The sequence below is a fragment of the Colias eurytheme genome, chromosome 11 (genome assembly GCF_061535395.1).
Source record: "Colias eurytheme isolate Ceu_HAF_F1 chromosome 11, ilColEury1 Martin Lab GWU primary, whole genome shotgun sequence".
Lineage (NCBI taxonomy): Eukaryota > Metazoa > Arthropoda > Insecta > Lepidoptera > Pieridae > Colias > Colias eurytheme.
Genome location: NC_142990.1, coordinates 12,947,478 through 12,967,099, shown reverse-complemented (window position 1 = coordinate 12,967,099; position 19,622 = coordinate 12,947,478). Strand labels below are relative to the sequence as shown.

General features: G+C 36.6%; 2 protein-coding genes and 1 long non-coding RNA gene across 3 annotated transcripts in view; all 3 read right to left on the bottom strand.

The window, feature by feature from the left end:
* The window catches only part of LOC149904950 (glycogen debranching enzyme), a 30,225-nt gene extending 26,966 nt beyond the window's left edge, over positions 1-3,259 (bottom strand). Inside the window, exon 1 of the mRNA XM_090107610.1 lies at positions 2,967-3,259. Coding sequence (XP_089963736.1) covers positions 2,967-2,978 — 12 coding nt within the window. The 5' untranslated portion in view covers positions 2,979-3,259. The remainder of the gene's footprint in view (positions 1-2,966) is intronic.
* A 1,859-nt stretch (positions 3,260-5,118) lies between these two features.
* LOC149904949 (uncharacterized) lies at positions 5,119-6,187 on the bottom strand. Its single transcript, XR_016457272.1, has 3 exons — positions 6,170-6,187; positions 5,424-5,612; positions 5,119-5,327 (listed from the first exon to the last, which is right to left on the bottom strand). It is a non-coding gene; the product is annotated as an uncharacterized LOC149904949 (long non-coding RNA).
* Positions 6,188-15,087: 8,900 nt separating this feature from the next.
* LOC149904948 (uncharacterized) lies at positions 15,088-18,183 on the bottom strand. Its single transcript, XM_090107301.1, has 2 exons — positions 17,881-18,183; positions 15,088-16,697 (listed from the first exon to the last, which is right to left on the bottom strand). Exons 1-2 carry the CDS (start codon positions 17,955-17,957, stop codon positions 15,125-15,127), a joined length of 1,650 nt encoding a protein of 549 aa, XP_089963427.1. The 5' UTR covers positions 17,958-18,183; the 3' UTR covers positions 15,088-15,124.
* Between the last annotated feature and the right edge of the window lie 1,439 nt (positions 18,184-19,622).

Genomic DNA, 19,622 nt, shown 5'->3' with positions numbered 1-19,622 from the left:
CTTCCATTGACAACAGCAACAATAACAAAAATATGTACTTTATTGTGCACCAAAATAAAACATGTGGCACACGGTTTTAAACGGTGGTTTGAAACAGGAACAGCACGAGTTGCGCTTTGTCGGCTACACGGTTTCAAACCGTCAGTGTCGGTTTGAAACCATCAGTGTGTAAAAGATCGTCGTGCGACAGCTATCACGTCTCTACGCACACAACGACGTCATGGCGCCACCTATCTAAACAAGAAAGAGTTGGAGTGTGTCTTGCTCTTTTGTGTGCAATTGAAGAAAAAAAAAAGAAACAATAAAAAGAATATGGATGAAGCGATGGTTAAAGGAGAGATTAACCCTTAGTCATATGAACTTTATTATAACATATTATTTATTTTAATATCTGTGGAAGCTTATCATTGGCCTACAAGTGTTATCTATGTTCTCATATTGTATATATGCCAGTAATATAAATAGCTGATAACTTCCCAAATAAAATAAAATAAAATATTTTTATTTCACTCTATTAAGTGCATCATGCAGGCAATGCACCAGTTACTAAAGAAAACGCCCAAATGACAAATCCCTATAGGTGTGCCTATAATATTTGAAGAGTTCCCTCGACGTCTCCAGGACCCCATCATCAGATCCTGGCCTGGTGACAATGGAACCAACTAAGAAGTACACAATAATTTTTGAAGTTGGTCAATTAGTCGTCTTCGAGTAATCGAGTAACATACTTGCGATGCGTGCGTCCGCGCTCGCCGCTGCAGCGTGACTGTCGTTCGCGTGGTTTTAAACAAACGGCTAAGTACACGGTTTCAAACAAGTTTCAAACCAACGCTTCTGCCAGTGGTTTGCAACGCAAGCCTCGCTACGAAGGGCGTTTGAAGGACAAACTAAATTTGGTAAAAAACTACTATAGCTACACTGTTTCAAACCAACGTTTAAAACCGTGTGGCACATGCTTAATACTAACAAAAGTAAATATAAAAAAGACACGGTACACAACAGGCAGTCTTATCAAATACATAAATTAATATATGTATATTATATAGTTTAAAATACATTATGTATGAATAAAATAGATATAGGTTGACTTTCCCATCGGGAAATATAAATTGGTAAATCTTACACAGAAACTGGCGTGACGTCAAAATAGCTACAGAGGCAGGATTGGCGGCGACATCTAGATGGCTTGAGGACAACCTTCTATCGCTCAACATAAGAAAATCAAATCTTATCTGTTTCGCAAAAACAAAACCTGGATTGCCTACTAGTGATTTTAATATTAAATTACATACCTATCCGTGTAACAGACATCATCACTATACCAGTAGTTGTGCTTGTATAAACTTAACGCGTGTAGAGCACTGTAAATATCTAGGCATTCAAATAGACCATAACCTAAGATGGATACCGCAAGCGAATTACCTAGCGACTAAAATGCGGCGCCTGGTGTATATTTTTAAGTCACTTAATGCTGTTGCCAACAAGAACATCTTGATTCTGGCCTACAAAGCGTTGTGCGAAAGTTTGCTTCGCTACTGCATATGCACTTGGGGCGGTATGGCAAAAACGCATTTAATACAAGTGGAACGAGCACAACGTTGCCTTATTAAAGTTGCCTTGAAACTTCCATTTAGATGTCCTACCACTGCAGTTCTCAAAGAAGCACAGGTGCTTAGTGTCCGCAAATTATATTTCTTAAATATTCTCCAGAGATACCATATTAATACTGTACCTACGCTTCAAGTAGCGAATAAACGGATAGATCGATGCCCTGTACCTGCTATTAAAAGTAAATTTGCTAACAAATCATACAGAGTACTAGCTCCTCGTATATACAACAAATTGAACAATAAAATTAATGTAAAAAAGCTAAATAGGAACACCTTTAAGAAAACAGTTTTATCATGGCTAGACGAATATGATTACGATGGCTTAGAAAATCTCCTTATCTCACAAGTTAAATAAATTATTCTTAATGTAACTCACCGCAATTATACCTACTACACAACACGTTCACTCGTTACTCAAATAAATAAAACACACACACACATTCACACACATCCACCCACACTCACACACATACATACACATACACACACGCAAACACACACACAAACACACACAGCACACATTCACAGAGTTGGCTATTCTCCCTTTTATTTTTATTTTTATTTTAAATTTTGCCATTGTATAAATTTTCATTTTTACCTTTAACAAGACCAAGATGTATCAAGGGAAGGGACTGGCTCTCTTAACACAGGCTATGCCTAGCAAGAGAACCAGAGCCTCATATTCAATTTTGTATAATCTAAAGGTGAAATAAAGATTTATTTTATTATTTATTTATTATTATTACACACAAAGTAATGTATTTTTTCTAATCCCAATCCAAGAATCATTCATTCTGTATTGGAAATAAAATATAGTGTATATTATGTTTAGCGCACATTTAAGATTTGCATAGATTACCTTAAAATTGTTTATTTTTCTTGCTAAACAACATATAATCATGTTTGATTCTATTAATATGACTAGTTGCTTTACACCAGAGTGGTATAATACTCCGGGTACTTTATACTTATGCTAGAGCTAACCTCTAAACAAACATTAATGAAGTTATTTACTTTCAGAATTAATGTTTCCTTTATCGAAACAATGGAAAAGCAATTGTAATTTTGATGTGAAATGATATAAAAGATTTAATTAAATCTGCTACACTACAATAACTGTAACAAGATAAATAGGAAAAAAGAAAACTGCGAAAGTATTACCTATGTACATACAATTTTTTTTAGTTATTATTATTTATTAATATTCATGTATATATATATTAAATAAATATTAGAGTACCAATTTATTTCATGCCACCTATAATGTTATCGATGACACGATACCTAGGTACTTTATAATATAATTAATGTAAACTTACGAGAATGATAATAATAACTAAGTATTTTTAAACTTACATCAATCGTCATAATTTTTGATGTTCATTGATAACTTGATATGAAGTTGATTGATTGTACGATTCAATAAGTATTAATTTACACGAATAAAATGAATGTCCTAAATTTTATTGGATTGTACGATTGGTAAGAAACTTGTAAACACTAAAGACTGAATAAATTGTAATTCCCTCCTCTCAACTATTCCAAATTATTGACAGCAACTGTCTCCTTCAAATGACCTTAAAACATTTGACATTCAAAAAAATTTATTTCGTTCGTTCTAAAATACACGGAGCAAAAATTTATATTAATCCAACTTCGATCCAAATGAATCATTCCGTCATAGCAACAAGTTCTTGTCACGGTAGGAAACCAATGTAGACCTAAGCAGTGCCGGATTAGCCACGTAGCAAGAGTAGCAAATGCTACGGGCCCCGCGACTCGGGGGGCCCCGCGGTCTAATACCTGTCTGACCGTAAAAAATCTCAATTTATAATACACGTACCGTAAAAAAAATACACGTACCTACCACGAGAAACGTTGCAAAATCTACAACAATAATTTAAAATTTTACCACGTTTCTACAATTATTGAGCACTGACTACACCAAAAGTTGTGTTGTACTGCTTGCACTGCGCTACACGCAAGTTGGTAGCACGGCAAAACTAACAGGGGAATCCCCTGATATTGTCATCGAACGATAGTCGTAACAACCCGATCAAATAAAATAGGATTCTATCGACTATCAAACCTTAGATTACAAAATAAAAGGCAGATGGAGCATGACAATCATCCATCGCCCTTGTCAAAGAAAATACGAAATCAAAAACGAATACGAACCTCCGCCAGTGCTATAGCGATTATAGTGTCATGCAATACGTCAAAAGGGGTTTGCTATTTTAGTAAAAAAATGCTGTCTTGTGATATTTAAACGCTGTAAAATTTGTTCCCGAAAACAAACAAAAAGATCGTTTACAGGTTCTCTGTAGATTATTTGGCTTATTTAATTTTGTATACAAATAATAATTTTACATAGACGAAGGAATACAAAACTTCAACGTATGACGTATGCTGCCAGTATTTTGAAAATGAATTTGCCATTTTTATGGGTAAAACGGTAAAATGGTTAAAAGATCTTCAAGGTAGTGCTGTTGGATTTATATAGGTAATCATTGTAATTTTGAAACATTTTTTTTATGTAATTTATTTAATTAAAAATTTATCGTTTATGTAACAAAAGAATTTTTACAATATTATAAAAAATTATCATATACAAATATTTATATTAAAATTAAACCCTGACAGCTAATTTATGTAGAATGTCACTAAAAAAATTTGGGAAAATTTTCAATATCTGGTAACATAACACCCACACAGAAGCACCGTGTACGTACAGTGCAGCGGCGAAATGACAGCACATATAGCTTTGTGTTTATGGAAATGACAACACAGAACGGACACTCTCCGCCTCCCGCCAAAATTAAACTTACCTCACCCCGCGCGATCGTGATTAAAATGGGCCATATTTTTCTGCAAGGACGATACGCAACGAAGATTGACAACATTAATCAAATTGACTTAAAGTAATTTTATTATTTTGGATTTGTGATTATCGTTTTTCGTAGAAAATGGTTAGATATTGTGCTGTTTACGGATGTATTTCATCAGAAAAACGCGAATTTTTTTTTTACGCTAGTCACAATTAATGTGCGAACCCTAAAGCGTTAACACACACATTTGCACTCTCTACAGTGTGACTGTCAAAACGATAATTTTATATGGAGTGTCCGGGGTGTGATGACAATAAATTATTCAGTTTAGTTCGGCAACGCTCCATCTGCCTTTTATTTTGTAATCTAAGTATCAAACAATAAGAAAATACTGTACATTTATGTTTGGCACAACCATTGAGATAATATTAATATGGAGCAGACACCACGAACAAAATCTGTGCGCCAAGCGCGGCGGCGCGGGGCGCGCGAATGACGGCTAGACAGTCATAGATTATGCGATGTCACTGACTCACCGCTGTAGAGGCGACACTTTGTTTCATTCTGTCTATTTTATTGGGTGCCACTCCTTACATGCACGTTGACTTGAAATTTTCTTTGTACTTACTTAATATTTATTTTAGATATAAACTGACTTAATATATAACTGACTACGCGGGGCTAACAATATCTGGCATATAATATAGGATGAGGAGGTTCAGTCAGGGCTATGGGAAGTTTCATTCCTTACAAATTGAGCCTTTTTTAGAAAAAAAATAAAAGCCGTGTAAAAATTGTGTTTATTTATATTTAGTTCATCATCCTCAGAACATGTTCCCGGCTCAGAAATTGCTTGTATTGTTCCAGTACTATTGTAGCACACCTTCGGCTAAAATAAAATATATAATAATAATAATGTTAGTGATGGCTAAAATAATATTTTATTTGTTATACAAATCCGTAAAATTTTATTATTATTACTAACATCAATACAAGGAACAGCAGACTTCTTTAGAAAACGCCTTCCCGCTTTTGTGGTATATTATTATCCTCATCGCGAAAATGCAATGAATAGACGCAAGTTCTATCGGATGGTAACCAGGTTTCTTCACTGCGGTTGTTTTGGACAAATTTTACCCATTTTTCCCTTTCTTCACGGCCCAGACATGGAAACCTTGAATAGAAAAAATATTAATCTCTGAACTAGTGGTCCGCCCCGGCTTCGCCCGTGGTACATATTTCGCAATAAAAAGTAGCCTATGTTTTTTCTCAGGGTCTAAAGATTGTCTGTGCCAAATTTCATCAAAATCGGTCCAATAGTTTATGAGCCTATTCATTACAATCAAACAAACAAACAAAGTTTTCCTCTTTATAATATTAGTGCAGATAAATAAATAATATTTCAATTATACGTTCAAGTCAGTAGCTTATACAATATCAATTAAAATTGATTAAAATCAATTAACAAAAAAAAAATTGGTGATTAAGTAATTGATTTTCATATTTCATGATTTCACCTTTTTTCAATTAACAACCAGTCTATGCTTTTCTAAATATGTAAAATTATTATTTTATACTATAAAAATATACGCCAGCAAATATTACTAACAACACTTATTTCATGCCCAATGTCATATCTTAAATTTTTAATCTATGACAAATGACGCAAAATGTCGCCCGCCAAAAATTTTGTTCTAACTAAGTTTTAAAAATTATTATCTAGTTACTTACTGATTGAAAAGTTATTCCATTGCACTTTTCCGTATTATTTGTATTATTTGTGCAATATCGTAACACAGACGTAGGCATATTTGATGCGTTTCACTTTAAAACAAATAAAAAATGCGCGTGACGTTCGCGCCAATGAGCGAGCAAGCGACTGAGTGCAGTTACGCCAGATGACGTATGTTGAGCGGAACATAAGTGGTGTAGGCGGTATCGTCTCCATATTAATATTATCTCAATGGGCACAACATAAAAAAACTTTTAAAAGGACTTTAGATGTGAGCCATCGGATGGGCCAAGAACGTCTTAATCACCTTACTTTGATGAGTATAGAGTATAATTTGCTTAAAGAAGTCGATAGTGAAAGTGTTATCTCTAAATTTGCCCATATTAAATGCAGAAAAGTTTATTTGTAATAGTTTTGTTTTATTTAATACCCTTTAACTTGAGAAACTATAGCAAACGAAGGGCCTCTTGACAGAATTTGCTACAGGCCCCGCGCTGGCTTAATCCGGCACTGGACCTAAGTGTAGACCGATATTTTCCTAGAATAATATTCATTATAGGATACAATCTTTTATAAATTTTTATGAGCACAAATACCTAAATGAATTAGCTGTGCAATCACAGAAAAAAGTGAAGAGTAAAATAAATAAAGAATAATCAAAAATATTTTTGAGCAAAAGTATAATAATAATATATATTTTGCCTTTTAAGAGCTGCCAAGTGACCTCTATTACTTGCTCTGCTCTGTGACCTCTGCAGAAGTTGCCTCATCTATATTATGTCGTGGTCATATCGTAGATTTGCTCATTTCATGAAATGATTGATCATTTCGTGAAATGGTCGCATTTCATGAAATGGTTGAATGTCTATAATTGGCCACATCATGATGTGTTTGCGAGTTTGTGGTTTGAGCAGATCAATGATAAGAAATCGTTTCTCGATATAGCCAACTAAACGCGCGGTTTTTTTTCATGAAATGATCAAAATTATTTGATCATTTCATGAAAAATAGTTGTAAAATAGTTACATTAATTATTGGTAGAGGCGCTGCAAGCGCTGTATTTATGTGATAAGATGGCGGCCGCTGGCGAAAATTTAATTATTCGCAGTTTAAAAACTTCATAATTCGTTTAATTACAATATGAAGGAAGTCATAGCAAAGAATTTACGATGAAGGGTTTCGAGTACTATGGAAAATGCGGATATCTTAGATTAAAGAAAAAATGCGTCTAAAATCCTATACATAACTATATTTATATATCCTTATTAACTAAAACTGTTTCTTTTTTAAAAAGCGATTCGCTTCTGGCAGTCGCCGGCCGCTGCCGCGGCACGCTTGCTTTGCTCGCTCGGCTCGTGCGTTGTTTATTGAAGTCTAACCTAACCTATTGGCTATTACCTAACTGTTTTCTATTGCAAAAACCATTCGCTTCTGGCATTCGCCGGCCGCTGCCGCGGCACTAACTTAAATGACAATAAACAAGTTCTTAAAATATTCTGAATTTTTTAATATTTTATGGACTCTCTATATTTTATACGATCTGGCCAAATGTGGATGACCAAATCGTGAAACATTGACGATTTAACGATCTGATTAAACTATGTTGGCCATTTCATGAAATGCGATCATTTCGTGAAATGATCAATCATTTCATGAAATGAGCAAATCTACGATATGGCCACGACATATATTATAATATATAAAGCTACACTACCACTGACTCACTGACTGACTGACATCGGTTTTCTCGGAAACTAAGTGGAAAGTGGGGGGGATTTTGACGTGATCGTGTAGAGGTGTGCTGAGAGACCAGAGGAAAAATATAGCGATCTTGATCATCTTCGAATACCGAGTGGACCCCTGGAGGTGCGCAAAAACGGTGCCACCTGGGGGGGGGTGTCTGAACAAAAAATGCTCAGAACTGGTGGCGATTACCAGGGGAGGTGGAAAAATGTGGATTTTCGCGAAAACAAGATGGCCGCCGTACTTTGCCAAAATCGCCGTTTATGAATCCTTACGTCTCAAATTTGGCACACGTGCTCTGTTCGAGCCGGCAAATCGATCGGTGCCCCGTTCGAGTGGCTCCGGGCCCCAGTTTCCGACTTTCATACATTGGAAAATCCAACGGCCCGCGGAAACGGTGCGAGTTGGGTGGGGGGTGTCGGAACTAAAAATGATCACCTCCCTGGGACGCTACCAGGGAGCCGTAGTGGGACGCTCGATTTTGGAATTTTTCCATTTTTGGCGCAAACATAAAAACGTAAATTTAGACGAGGTGGCGCAACGGAGAAATACACGAATGATGCATTCGCACTCGCCCAGCTCCCAGGATATCCAGAAAAATACGAAATCTTAAACTTTCCCTCATCTCGCGAAGACGGTCAACGGCCCGCGCAAACGGTAGCAGCTACATCTGGGGTGCTAGAACTAAACTTGGAGTAGACCTCGAGCAATTACCACAGATAGTGAAAAAAATTCAAAATGGCGGAAAAAATGGCCGCCGCCATACAATTTCTAAAACGGCCATTGCTGGGCCGATCGCTCTGAAACTTGGCACAGGGGCTTAAATCGAGCCGCACATTAAGATGGCATACTCATAATCAAGTTTCCACTGCTGGTTTCCGAGTTTCATACAACGTGAAATTCGATGGCTCTCCGAAACGGCGCCAGATAGGTGGGGGGTGTAGAACTAAAAAATGATCAGGAAGATGGGGTGCTACGAGGGCAATCGAGAAATTTCAAATTGGACGCAATTTTTTTTTCAAAAATGGCCAATTTTTCAAAGCAAGATGGTGGCGCCGGTTACTTTACGATCGGTCTGAAAATTGACTTCTGTGCTTTAATCGGCCATATTTACAAAACTGCATACTCAGAATTTCTTTCCGACCCCCGGTTTCCATTTTCCATACATCACGAAATTCAACGGCTCTCTGAACCGGTGGCAGGTAGGTCGGGGTCACCGAAGTAAAAAATGCTTCAAAACCTGGTCCGCTTCCAGGCATATAAAATTTTTTGGTAAAAAGCGAAATTTTTTTTTTCGAAAATTTTGTATGGAAATTTCCATAGTAGGAAGGGTAATTGAATAGCAACGGCAAAAGACGGCGCCGCGGGCTGCTTGCTGCCCGCGCACCGCGCAACCTTGAAGGTCGACAGCCTCCCGGAGTAGAAAATATTTATTAACTTTTGAACTACCGCACGAACCAAGCGAGCGAAGCGAGCGAATCACGGCAGCGGCTGGCGTAAATATTCAAATAGGTAGCGAGGAGCGAAGCGACGAGCGAGTTAGGTTAACATTTGAACTACCGCTCTAGCCAAGCGAGCGAAGCGAGCAAGTCACGTCAGCGGCCGGCGTAAATATTCAAAGAAGTAGCGAGGAGCGAAGCGACGAGCGAGTTAGGTTAACTTTTGAACTACCGCACTAGCCAAGCGAGCGAAGCGAGCAAGTCACGTCAGCGGCCTGCGTAAATATTCAAAGAAGTAGCGAGGAGCGAAGCGACGAGCGAGTTAGGTTACTTTTGAACTACCGCACTAGCCAAGCGAGCGAAGCGAGCAAGTTACGTCAGCGGCCGGCGTAAATATTCAAAGAAGTAGCGAGGAGCGAAGCGACGAGCCAGTTAGGTTAACTTTTGAACTACCGCACTAGCCAAGCGAGCGAAGCGAGCAAGTCACGTCAGCGGCCGGCGTAAATACTCAAAGTAGCGAGGAGCGAAGCGACGAGCGAGTTAGGTTACTTTTGAACTACTGCACTAGCCAAGCGAGCGAAGCGAGCAAGTCACGTCAGCGGCCGGCGTAAATATTCAAATAGGTAGCGAGGAGCGAAGCGACGAGCGTGTTAAGTAAACTCTTTAACAGTTTATTATGAAAAGTCACTGCCCACTATCGATTAGACACCTCAAAATGATGAAATTCGGGGATCACGTTTCAAGAATTTAACCAATATTTGAATAAGTTTATAAACAGTTTCGACTGACTGTAGAATCGCTGTTAGCAGATGTAACAAATGGACAGGAAATTCAAATGCATTTTCAAATGACTGAAGATTTCTGCCCTGGGATGAGCCGCGAGCTGCTTGCAGCTCGCGCACCACGCACCCTCGAAGGTAGACAGCCCCCCGGAATAGAAAATATTTGAATGGGAAATTTATAAGCACTTCCGATTGACTGTGGAATCGCTGTTAGCAGATATTAACAAATTGACGGGGAATTTTTATGCATTTTCAACTGACTGAAGATTTCTGCCCTGGGATGCTTCGCGGGCTGCTTGCAGCCCGCGCACCACGCACCCTCGAAGGTGGGCAGCCTCTCGAAGTGGAAAATACTTGAATGGAGAATTTATAAGCATTACCGACTGATTGTAGAATCGCTGTTAGCAGATATTGTAACAAATGGACAGGAAATTCGAATGCATTTTCAAATGACTGCCCTATTGCTTCAACCCAGGGGCAAAAGGGGCTCGCGGGCTGCTTGCAGCCCGCGCACAACGCACCAGCTAGTATGTATTATATAATACTAGCGACCCGCCCCGGCTTCGCACGGGTGCAATGCTGATACTAAATACACTACAGAAAAACTGTGAACGTTGTATATAAAAAAACATAGCGGCCCGGCCGGCCGGTACCGCCGCAAACGCTACGTCCCGCAATTTTTAAATCTGTAATATCTTCGAAAATATTCACTTAAATCATACGGTGTAAAGTGCCATATAGATCTATATTAAATGAACAATGTATTCAAGGTATTTAATTGGTTAAGGATTAATGCTGTATTGGTGAAAATCGCTTCGAAAATTAGCTTTTATTTGTCGTAAAAAGTAAATGACAAAAAAAAATTATTGTGGGTTATCCATAAGAGATAGACATATACCATCGCGGACTTTTCTGTAGACCTTTTCAATATGTATAATACTTAGTACATTATTTTGATAAAACTCGTAGGGTTCAGCCTGCGTTTGCAATATAAGCGGAAACAATGTAATTTTTTACGACATCACATTAGAAACCTCAAAAATAACAGTACTTCTCCACTATTTAATGGATGTTATTATACATATAAACCTTCCTCTTGAATCACTCTATCTATTAAAAAAAACCGCATCAAAATCCGTTGCGTAGTTTCAAAGATTTAAGCGTACAAAGGGACATAGGGACATAGGGACATAGGGACAGGGAAAGCGACTTTGTTTTATACTATGTAGTGATAATAGTTTCGCGCTGTCACGGCATCACGTGTGAACGGCTGAACCGATTTCGATAATTCTTTTTTTTATTATATTCCTTGAAGTACGAGGATGGTTCTTATGTAGAGAAAACGTAAATATGTACCATGGGCGAAGCCGGGGCGGACCGCTAGTTATTCATAGAAAAACTGGCAAGTCAAAACATTCAATAAATGCCGTTAGTTCCGTATTGGTCCATCATTTTGATTGTTCAATTCTTGTTCAATTAATGATTTTATTCACAATGATAAAACCTTGTTATAACAATTAAAGCCTGCGCATGCGCATGTTATGCATGAACAGCGCCAAGTTTAAATTGCCAACGCTATCTGAGTAGGAACCTTATCATTGTATTGGGCGGCCGCGGGCCGCGGCGCTACAAATTACAATACGTCCTATTCCTTTTATATAAATTATTTACTATAGTCCATTGAATAAAAAGTTCTAGAGTGCGTGAGTTAGTAACGTAAGATGTTTTTTCGGAAACATGTCAAGAGTCCCTAGGTAATAAACATACTAAAACCCCGGGACACTAGGAGGAGCCCCGGAGTGGCGGGAGGGGGGAAATGGGTCCATTTTTTCATTTTTCGCTTAAATCTCAAAAACGATACATGTTAGAGAAAAACTTTCAAGGAAAAGTTGAAAGGCCATAAAATTATCTACAAGTTGTACCTAAATCATTTTTTCCTATATCCTACCGTTTCTGAGTTATACGCAGTAAAAAATGATTTTGGCTCAAACAATTTCCCCATACTACACATCAATCGATCAAAAAATATTTATTTCTTCCAAAAAACTCAAATGTGCAACTTGTGACCGGTACTGATAGATTGCTCTTAATTAGGTCTATCATTGATAAAAATACCAGATTCCACCATGGAGGCCTTTAGGAGGTATTGAATTTTAATAGGGTAGTTACGATACTTGAACTTTTTAACTAACTGTCCTAATAAAATTCAATTCCCCGTAAACGCCTCCATGGTGGAATCTGGTATTTTTATCAATGATAGACCTAATTATGAGCAATCTATTGGTACCGGTCACAAGTTGCACTTTTGAGTTTTTTTGAAGAAAAAAAATAAAAAGTTCAAGTATCATAACTACCCTAATAAAATTCAATTCCCCGTAAACGCCTCCGTGGTGGAATCTAGTATTTTTATCAATGATAGACCTAATTATGAGCAATCTATCTGTACCGGTCACAAGTTGCACTTTTGAGTTTTTTGAAAGAAAAAAAATAAAAAATTCAAGTTCAGTAACTCAAACTACCCTAATATAACATTTTGACAATCGATTCCTCCTAAAGGCTTCCATGGAGGAATGTGTTTATTTTACCAATTATAGACCTAATTAAGAGCAATCTATCAGTACCGGTCACAAGTTGCACATTTGAGTTTTTTGGAAGAAAAAAATAAAAAGATCAAGTTCAGAAACTCAAACTACCCTAATATAATATTTTGACAATCGATTCCTCCTAAAGGCTTCCATAGAGGAATGTGTTTATTTTACCAATTATAGACCTAATTAAGAGCAATCTAATAGTACCGGTCACAAGTTGCACTTTTGAGTTTTTTGGAAGAAAAAAAATAAAAAGTTCAAGTACCGTAACTACCCTAATAAAATTCAATTACCCGTAAACGCCTCCGCGGTGGAATCTGGTATTTTTATCAATGATAGACCTAATTATGAGCAATCTATCTGTACCAGTCACAAGTTGCATTTTTGAGTTTTTTTGGAAGAAAAAAATAAAAAGTTCAAGTTCAGTAACTCAAACTGCCCTAATATAACATTTTTACAATCGATTCCTCCTAAAGGCTTCCATGGAGGAATGTGTTTATTTTACCAATTATAGACCTAATTAAGAGCAATCTATCAGTACCGGTCACAAGTTGCACATTTGAGTTTTTTGGAAGAAATAAATATTTTTTGATCGATTGATGTGTAGTATGGGGAAATTGTTTGAGCCAAAATCATTTTTTACTGCGTATAACTCAGAAACGGTAGGATATAGGAAAAAATGATTTAGGTACAACTTGTAGATAATTTTATGGCCTTTCAACTTTTCCTTGAAAGTTTTTCTCTAACATGTACCGTTTTTGAGATTTAAGCGAAAAATGAAAAAATGGACTCATTTCCCCCCTCCCCCCACTCCGGGGCTCCTCCTAGAGTCCCGGGGTTTTAATATGTTTATTACCTAGGGACTCTTGACATGTTTCCGAAGAAACATCTTACGTTACTAACTCACGCACTCTAGACCCCCCTCGGAGGGACTCATTCAATGGACTAATACCTACGTAAATAAATATTTCGTTTTGCCTTAAAAAATACTAGGCTTACCGCTTCTAAAATGTATTAATACTTTATAACTACCTAATGTATAATATCTAAGTCTAGATACGTAGGTACCCATACCTACATACTTATTAGATTTTTCATTAAACTTACTACATATAATATAATATTTCTTATAGCGTTAATGCTCTAAGATTTATTTAATTTGATAGTTTGTACGTATCCCCCCTTAAGGACGCTGTCACATATCTGCGTTACTCAAATTTAGGTATTTAACTTATCTTAAAATCTGTGCTTAAAATGTACCAAATTATCGACGGTAAAATAGGGGATTTGTTAATAGCTGTCTCAAAAACCTTGAAAATGACACCCATGCCAAAAAGATATCAAATTTTCGTCGGCACCATCTTGGATTTTAGTTTTGACCTCATATTGGTTAATAGCTACACCAAAAACCATGAAAATGACACCCGTGACATACTATTAAGTGCTATGGGGATAGTGCCTGTATAATATGTATTTGATGAGTACCTACACTAAAAACGGAATAAATAAAACATTCATGAGAACCAAATTCGAAACGAATAATTTTTACTTTTTAAAGATACATAATTAAGAATTAAGCAAAAATAGTTTACAGCATTCCTTAAAATAAAAAATGTGTGCGTGTACTAGTGTAGGTACACACGTAAGAAGTGAAACTTCTTTATGACCTTATTTTTCAAAAAATAATTTACTATATGCAACTTTACAGAAATACGTCGAATCACGCGTGGTAGAGATAAGAAAAAGATGGCGCGTAACGGAAAAATGTCACGCTTAACGAAAAAATGTTACACTCAATTTTTTTCCAACCCCGATAAAGAAGTTTCACTTCAACAATAAAAAAATATTCGGATTTGAAAACCCCATCATGAGAGTAGTAAAAAAGCATTTTTTTTACTTATGCAAAATTGAAAAAAATAATAAAGATTACTAATGAAAACAAAACAACAGGTAGGTATGTTAGATATAAGTACATATATGAAGGAAAAAACATAGATATATATCTGCATCATCATAATATTTAAAATAACATCTTTTTATTTTTAGTCTTATACAGGGTGTAATCGTTAAGTGTGCACAAGCGATTATTCCGTAACTATTGCAGATATCAAAAAACTTCTGTTATCGAAAGTACATAAAGTACTTAAAATCGCTCACGAGCGATAAAGCCGCTCTTTGTACATATATATATTTTAAGTTTGTTTATATATAATAAGCTAATTTAGTCATAAGTTATCTCAACCATGTAACAAACTGTATTTCTGTGTATGTACAATAAAGAGTATTCATTCATTCATTCATTCATTCATACTTAACCTAATGAGTAAAATGACCATAATAAATTTTAAAAAATAAAACGAACAAATGAATCTTAACCACAAGGTTTATTAATTTTATAACTATTAAAAATTAAACAGAGTCTCCTCTATAGCTTGTTCAGACTCCCAAGTCTCTGCAGAGGCTTCAGGGTTGTGTTTAAGCCGTTTCTTCTTAGGAGGTGGACTTTCATCCACTTCACTATGTTTACGCTTGCTTGCCTTTTTCTTTTTACGTATAGCTACAGCTTCAACCGTTTCAACTTCTGGAGGCTCCATATCCACCTCCAGTCTTTTCTCTTTCTTATGTTTTTTCTTCTTCTTTCTCACTTCATCAACATCATCATGGGTTTCTGGGTTCTCCTTGAGACGTTCCGCAGTTTTAGCAGGTATTTTAATAGATTTTTTATAATGAACACCAAAAAATGGATGGCGACATTTCGTTTCTGGTAAAGGAATAAAACTCATCTGATCATTCTCCATAATTTCATTTTCTAGTGGGTGTGTTTTGGGTAACCTTTTCTTTAAATTTATACAACCATTTAATTGAACATTTCTTATTATCGCTCTATGCTCAGCTGTATAAGATAATATAGGTAACCTACAAATATTATCATCTACAGTTGTATCATAATTTTTCCCATTAATTTTAACTTTGCTTTTACTGCTGACATCTAGTTTTATCCCAGACAAATGTGCTAATTCTACGTCGCGCGGACACTTAAAAAGCCAAACTTCATCCATTTCTGTTACAAAAAATTTCTTATTACCAATCTTAATATTAAGCTTTTGCAAATTGGGATTTTCTATGATGTAACGCTTCATTTGTTTGCTGGGAGCAGCCATGTTTTCTTCAATGATTGTACTATCATTATGATTATTAAATTCAATTTCAGTGGTATCATCTTCAAATTTTATTCTATCAGATATTTTAGGATTTTCCTTTGACTTTCCAAAATCGTGTGAGTTTTGAATGGATTCATCAGCACTTCCAATCTCGACAATACTATGATCAGGTTGTACACCGTTATACTCCACCTCCTCATTAAGATTCGTGCCATTGTTTAAACTTGTTTGTATTTCAGATATGTCATTATCATCACATATTTGCTTACGTTTCTTCTTTTTCTTCTTTGGTTTAATATAACTTTCGTCATCAACACTATGATAATTTTCTGGTTTTGTTACAACTGTTTCTTCTACTGTTATTTTGTCTTCTAATATAAGACTCTGCCTAGAATCTTCTTCAAATTCATGTTCTTTATCAACTTTAACTTTACTCTCATCTGTATCACTATTAACTGATGATTTCTTTTTCTTATTTTTCTTTGCTTTTTTTTGCTTAATATGATCAGAGGCATGTTCTTCCTTTACACGCAAATTTAAATAAGTGTCATTGAAACTAGTATCTGAATCACCAGCTCTCCCTAAATCCAACTCTTGTTTTATTTTTGTTTCACTGCTTTTTGCATCAACATCACTCACTGGCTCGGTTTTAATGCGTTTTTTCTTTGGAGATTCAGCATTGTTTTCAATGGAGTTTTTTCTTTTCTTTGCTTTTTTACTATGCTTTTGTTCTACATGCTTTTCCTCATTTGAATAACTTGAATTAAACTCCTCCTCAGATTTGTTATGCTTCATCTTGTCAATCCCTTTCAATCTGCAAACAAAATAATGATGTAGGACTTATATGCTTTAATTGGTGAAATTACCTAGTTTCTAGTAGCAAACAAGTACAAGAAACAAGACCAACATGTGAACTCATTTACATAAAACTGTTTAATATCAAATTACAGTGTAAACTCTATATAACAACTCTGAAGGGACTGTGCATTTTATGGTTTTATAGAGAGTTGATAACTACAGTTCAAAATTTCTTTGTTTATTTGAATTAAAAAATATATTTTTAAGCAATAATTTGCTTTATCAATGACTCTTAGAATACACTTAAAATGTATAGGTAATTAGTTTTATATTTGAGATAAATTAATGTAAAAGAAAATGAATTATTTAGTACTCATAACTGCACTATGGTTAATGGCTATTTTTTCTGAATTAAGGGTGCACTCACACACATCAGTCACCGTCACGGCACGTCACCGGACAGGATTAAAAAAAAATATGTATCAATAGTTCTAGTATGACTCTGTTCCCACACGACAGTCGCCGGCACGAAATCTATCAGTGACGTCACCGGTCAGGCACGTCAAATAATCTTTCCATACATGTATCATACTTTTATCCCCACTCACCCGGTGCCGTCACGTCTCAGTTCAGTCAGCGTCGTGCTACCGTCAATAATTGCTACATGTTCTCTAGCGTGACACACGTCTAATCACTGACTAACCTGATGTATGTGTTCAATGATTCAGTCAAACCGGCGACGTGACTGACGGACAACATGACGGTGACTGGTGTTTGTGGATACGTACACAAACCGTCACCGATCAGTCATCGGTGACTTGACGGTGACTGATGTGTGTGAGTGCACCCTAAGAGGTAACAAGCAGTTTCGCTTCTTTTGCATGGTACAAGGTGCTGAACGAAATGTTTTGGCAAACTTTAATTTTACAAATTTTCAGCTATCCAGCCTCTTGGTTTGGCGATATTAGGCCAAACTGCTATCCATTTCATCTCTAATATATTACATGATAAATAAAGATAACAAAGTATATGTTCGAAGTTTTATGAAAAAGCTAATGCCTAGCTAGCCTAGTGATGTAAGTATCTAATCTTGATTCTTGATCCATCCACATAGAGCTGAGGTTTCACAGAGGTTATGTGGTACCACTTAAAATAACATATGTCTAATTAATATTTGAGGATTAATGATTGTAGCTTACATGTCATTATTGTCACTGCTATCGTTATTATGATTTGATGCATCTGTCCAAGCAAAACTTTCATCAGATGACTCCATAAAAGTACAACAGTATGTACTACTTCCAACAAAACACTAGATTTTGACAACTTCGACTTTTTAATTTTGTTTTTGATTGTATGCTATAGATTTGAAATAGCTTTCTCTTATATTAAAAATAATAATATCTATCGTAAATTATTATTAATAAAAATTCAAAACATGTTCTCCAACTTTTATAACCTCTCAAAAGTCACATCCCGATAGTCACATCCGTGCATTTCATTATTTGACTGTCAATTAATGTCAATCTGTCAAAATCTCAGGTCAAAATATCTCGGAGCAATTAACAAGCCTGGAGAAGTAACAATTAATTGAACGTTTCTTATATAGTGTCTCTCTTCTATTCAATACCCTAATTAGAACGATAGAAAGAGACAACACCCTGTTATCGGCTTGGCATTCAAATCCAAATGTAGCCACTTTTTGTTCTAAAAAGGTAGTGCTTGCCACTTCGATATGCGATGATCACCAGACTGGTGATCAAAACAAATTAAAATGGGCCATGTCATTTCAAACTGTCGAACTGACATATATCTGTTCTCTTTTTTCGCATGACATTTTGCCATAAGCCAAAAAGGCCAAACTAGTGCTATAGGGAGTATTCAGAGAGAAAGCTTGAAACTTATAAGCGCTTATCGGCGCTTGTCATGTTCATATATTTTCCTGCGCGGGTTGACAGCACTGACAGGAAAATATATGAACATGACAAGCGCCGATAAGCGCTTATAAGTTTCAAGCTTTCTTTCTGAATACGCCCATAGGGAGTATTCAGAGAGAAAGCTTGAAACTTATAAGCGCTTATCGGCGCTTGTCATGTTCATATATTTTCCTGCGCGGGTTGACAGCACTGACAGGAAAATATATGAACATGACAAGCGCCGATAAGCGCTTATAAGTTTCAAGCTTTCTTTCTGAATACGCCCTTATTGTTCAATTAATTGTTACTTCTCCAGGCTTGTTAATTGCTCCGAGTCAAAATATAGTCAAACCACAGAGTCAAACTAAATTGTAGTCTCTACTCTCTATGCTTTTATATAGATAATGTTAAGCGCCTTATTCACGGTCCATTTGGCTGTACGTCCCGCTAAGGTCATACACGATGCACGACGCAAAACGACAGTGAATAGTATTGACGTACGTCAATAATCATTATTATTATGTTGCTGGATGTGCACGACCAATTTTTCGTCCAGCGAGCACCCCCACCACCGCGAACATAGTGCAGATGGACAGTGAATAGCGCGGACGTACGTCAGATCGGTCCTGCATCGTGCGTGCTCGATCGTGAATAGGCTTGCTGTACAGCAGAAAAAAAGGTTTTGATAATGCAGGTGACATTTTCACACACGTCCTCTCATAAACTTCGTTCGATTTAAGGGTCACACTATACGAGCGATTTTCCCGCCGCGGGAATCCGCTTCTGAACCGCACTAGTCACAATTTAATATGAAAGTTGTATGCTGCATACTACACTGCGCGGTTTCCCGTCGCGGTTCACAGGCAGGACAAATACGACCGCCGCATGCAGCGTCAAACCACCGCTGATAAACGGCGCTTTAAACTACACGGGCGGCTTCCCGCTACGTTACGTCATTCGGCGCGGGACCTTGGCGCTCGCTCGTGATGTTTAAATGAACAGAAGACAGCGATAAACCACGTCCC

Bases quoted from the DNA above. Each gene is read 5' to 3' on its own strand.
- LOC149904948 (XM_090107301.1), bottom strand. From the start codon at position 17,957: ATGGAGTCATCTGATGAAAGTTTTGCTTGGACAGATGCATCAAATCAT. The intron at 16,698-17,880 runs GTAAGCTACAAT...TTTTGTTTGCAG, and splicing joins AGCAGTGACAATAATGACAT to ATTGAAAGGGATTGACAAGA.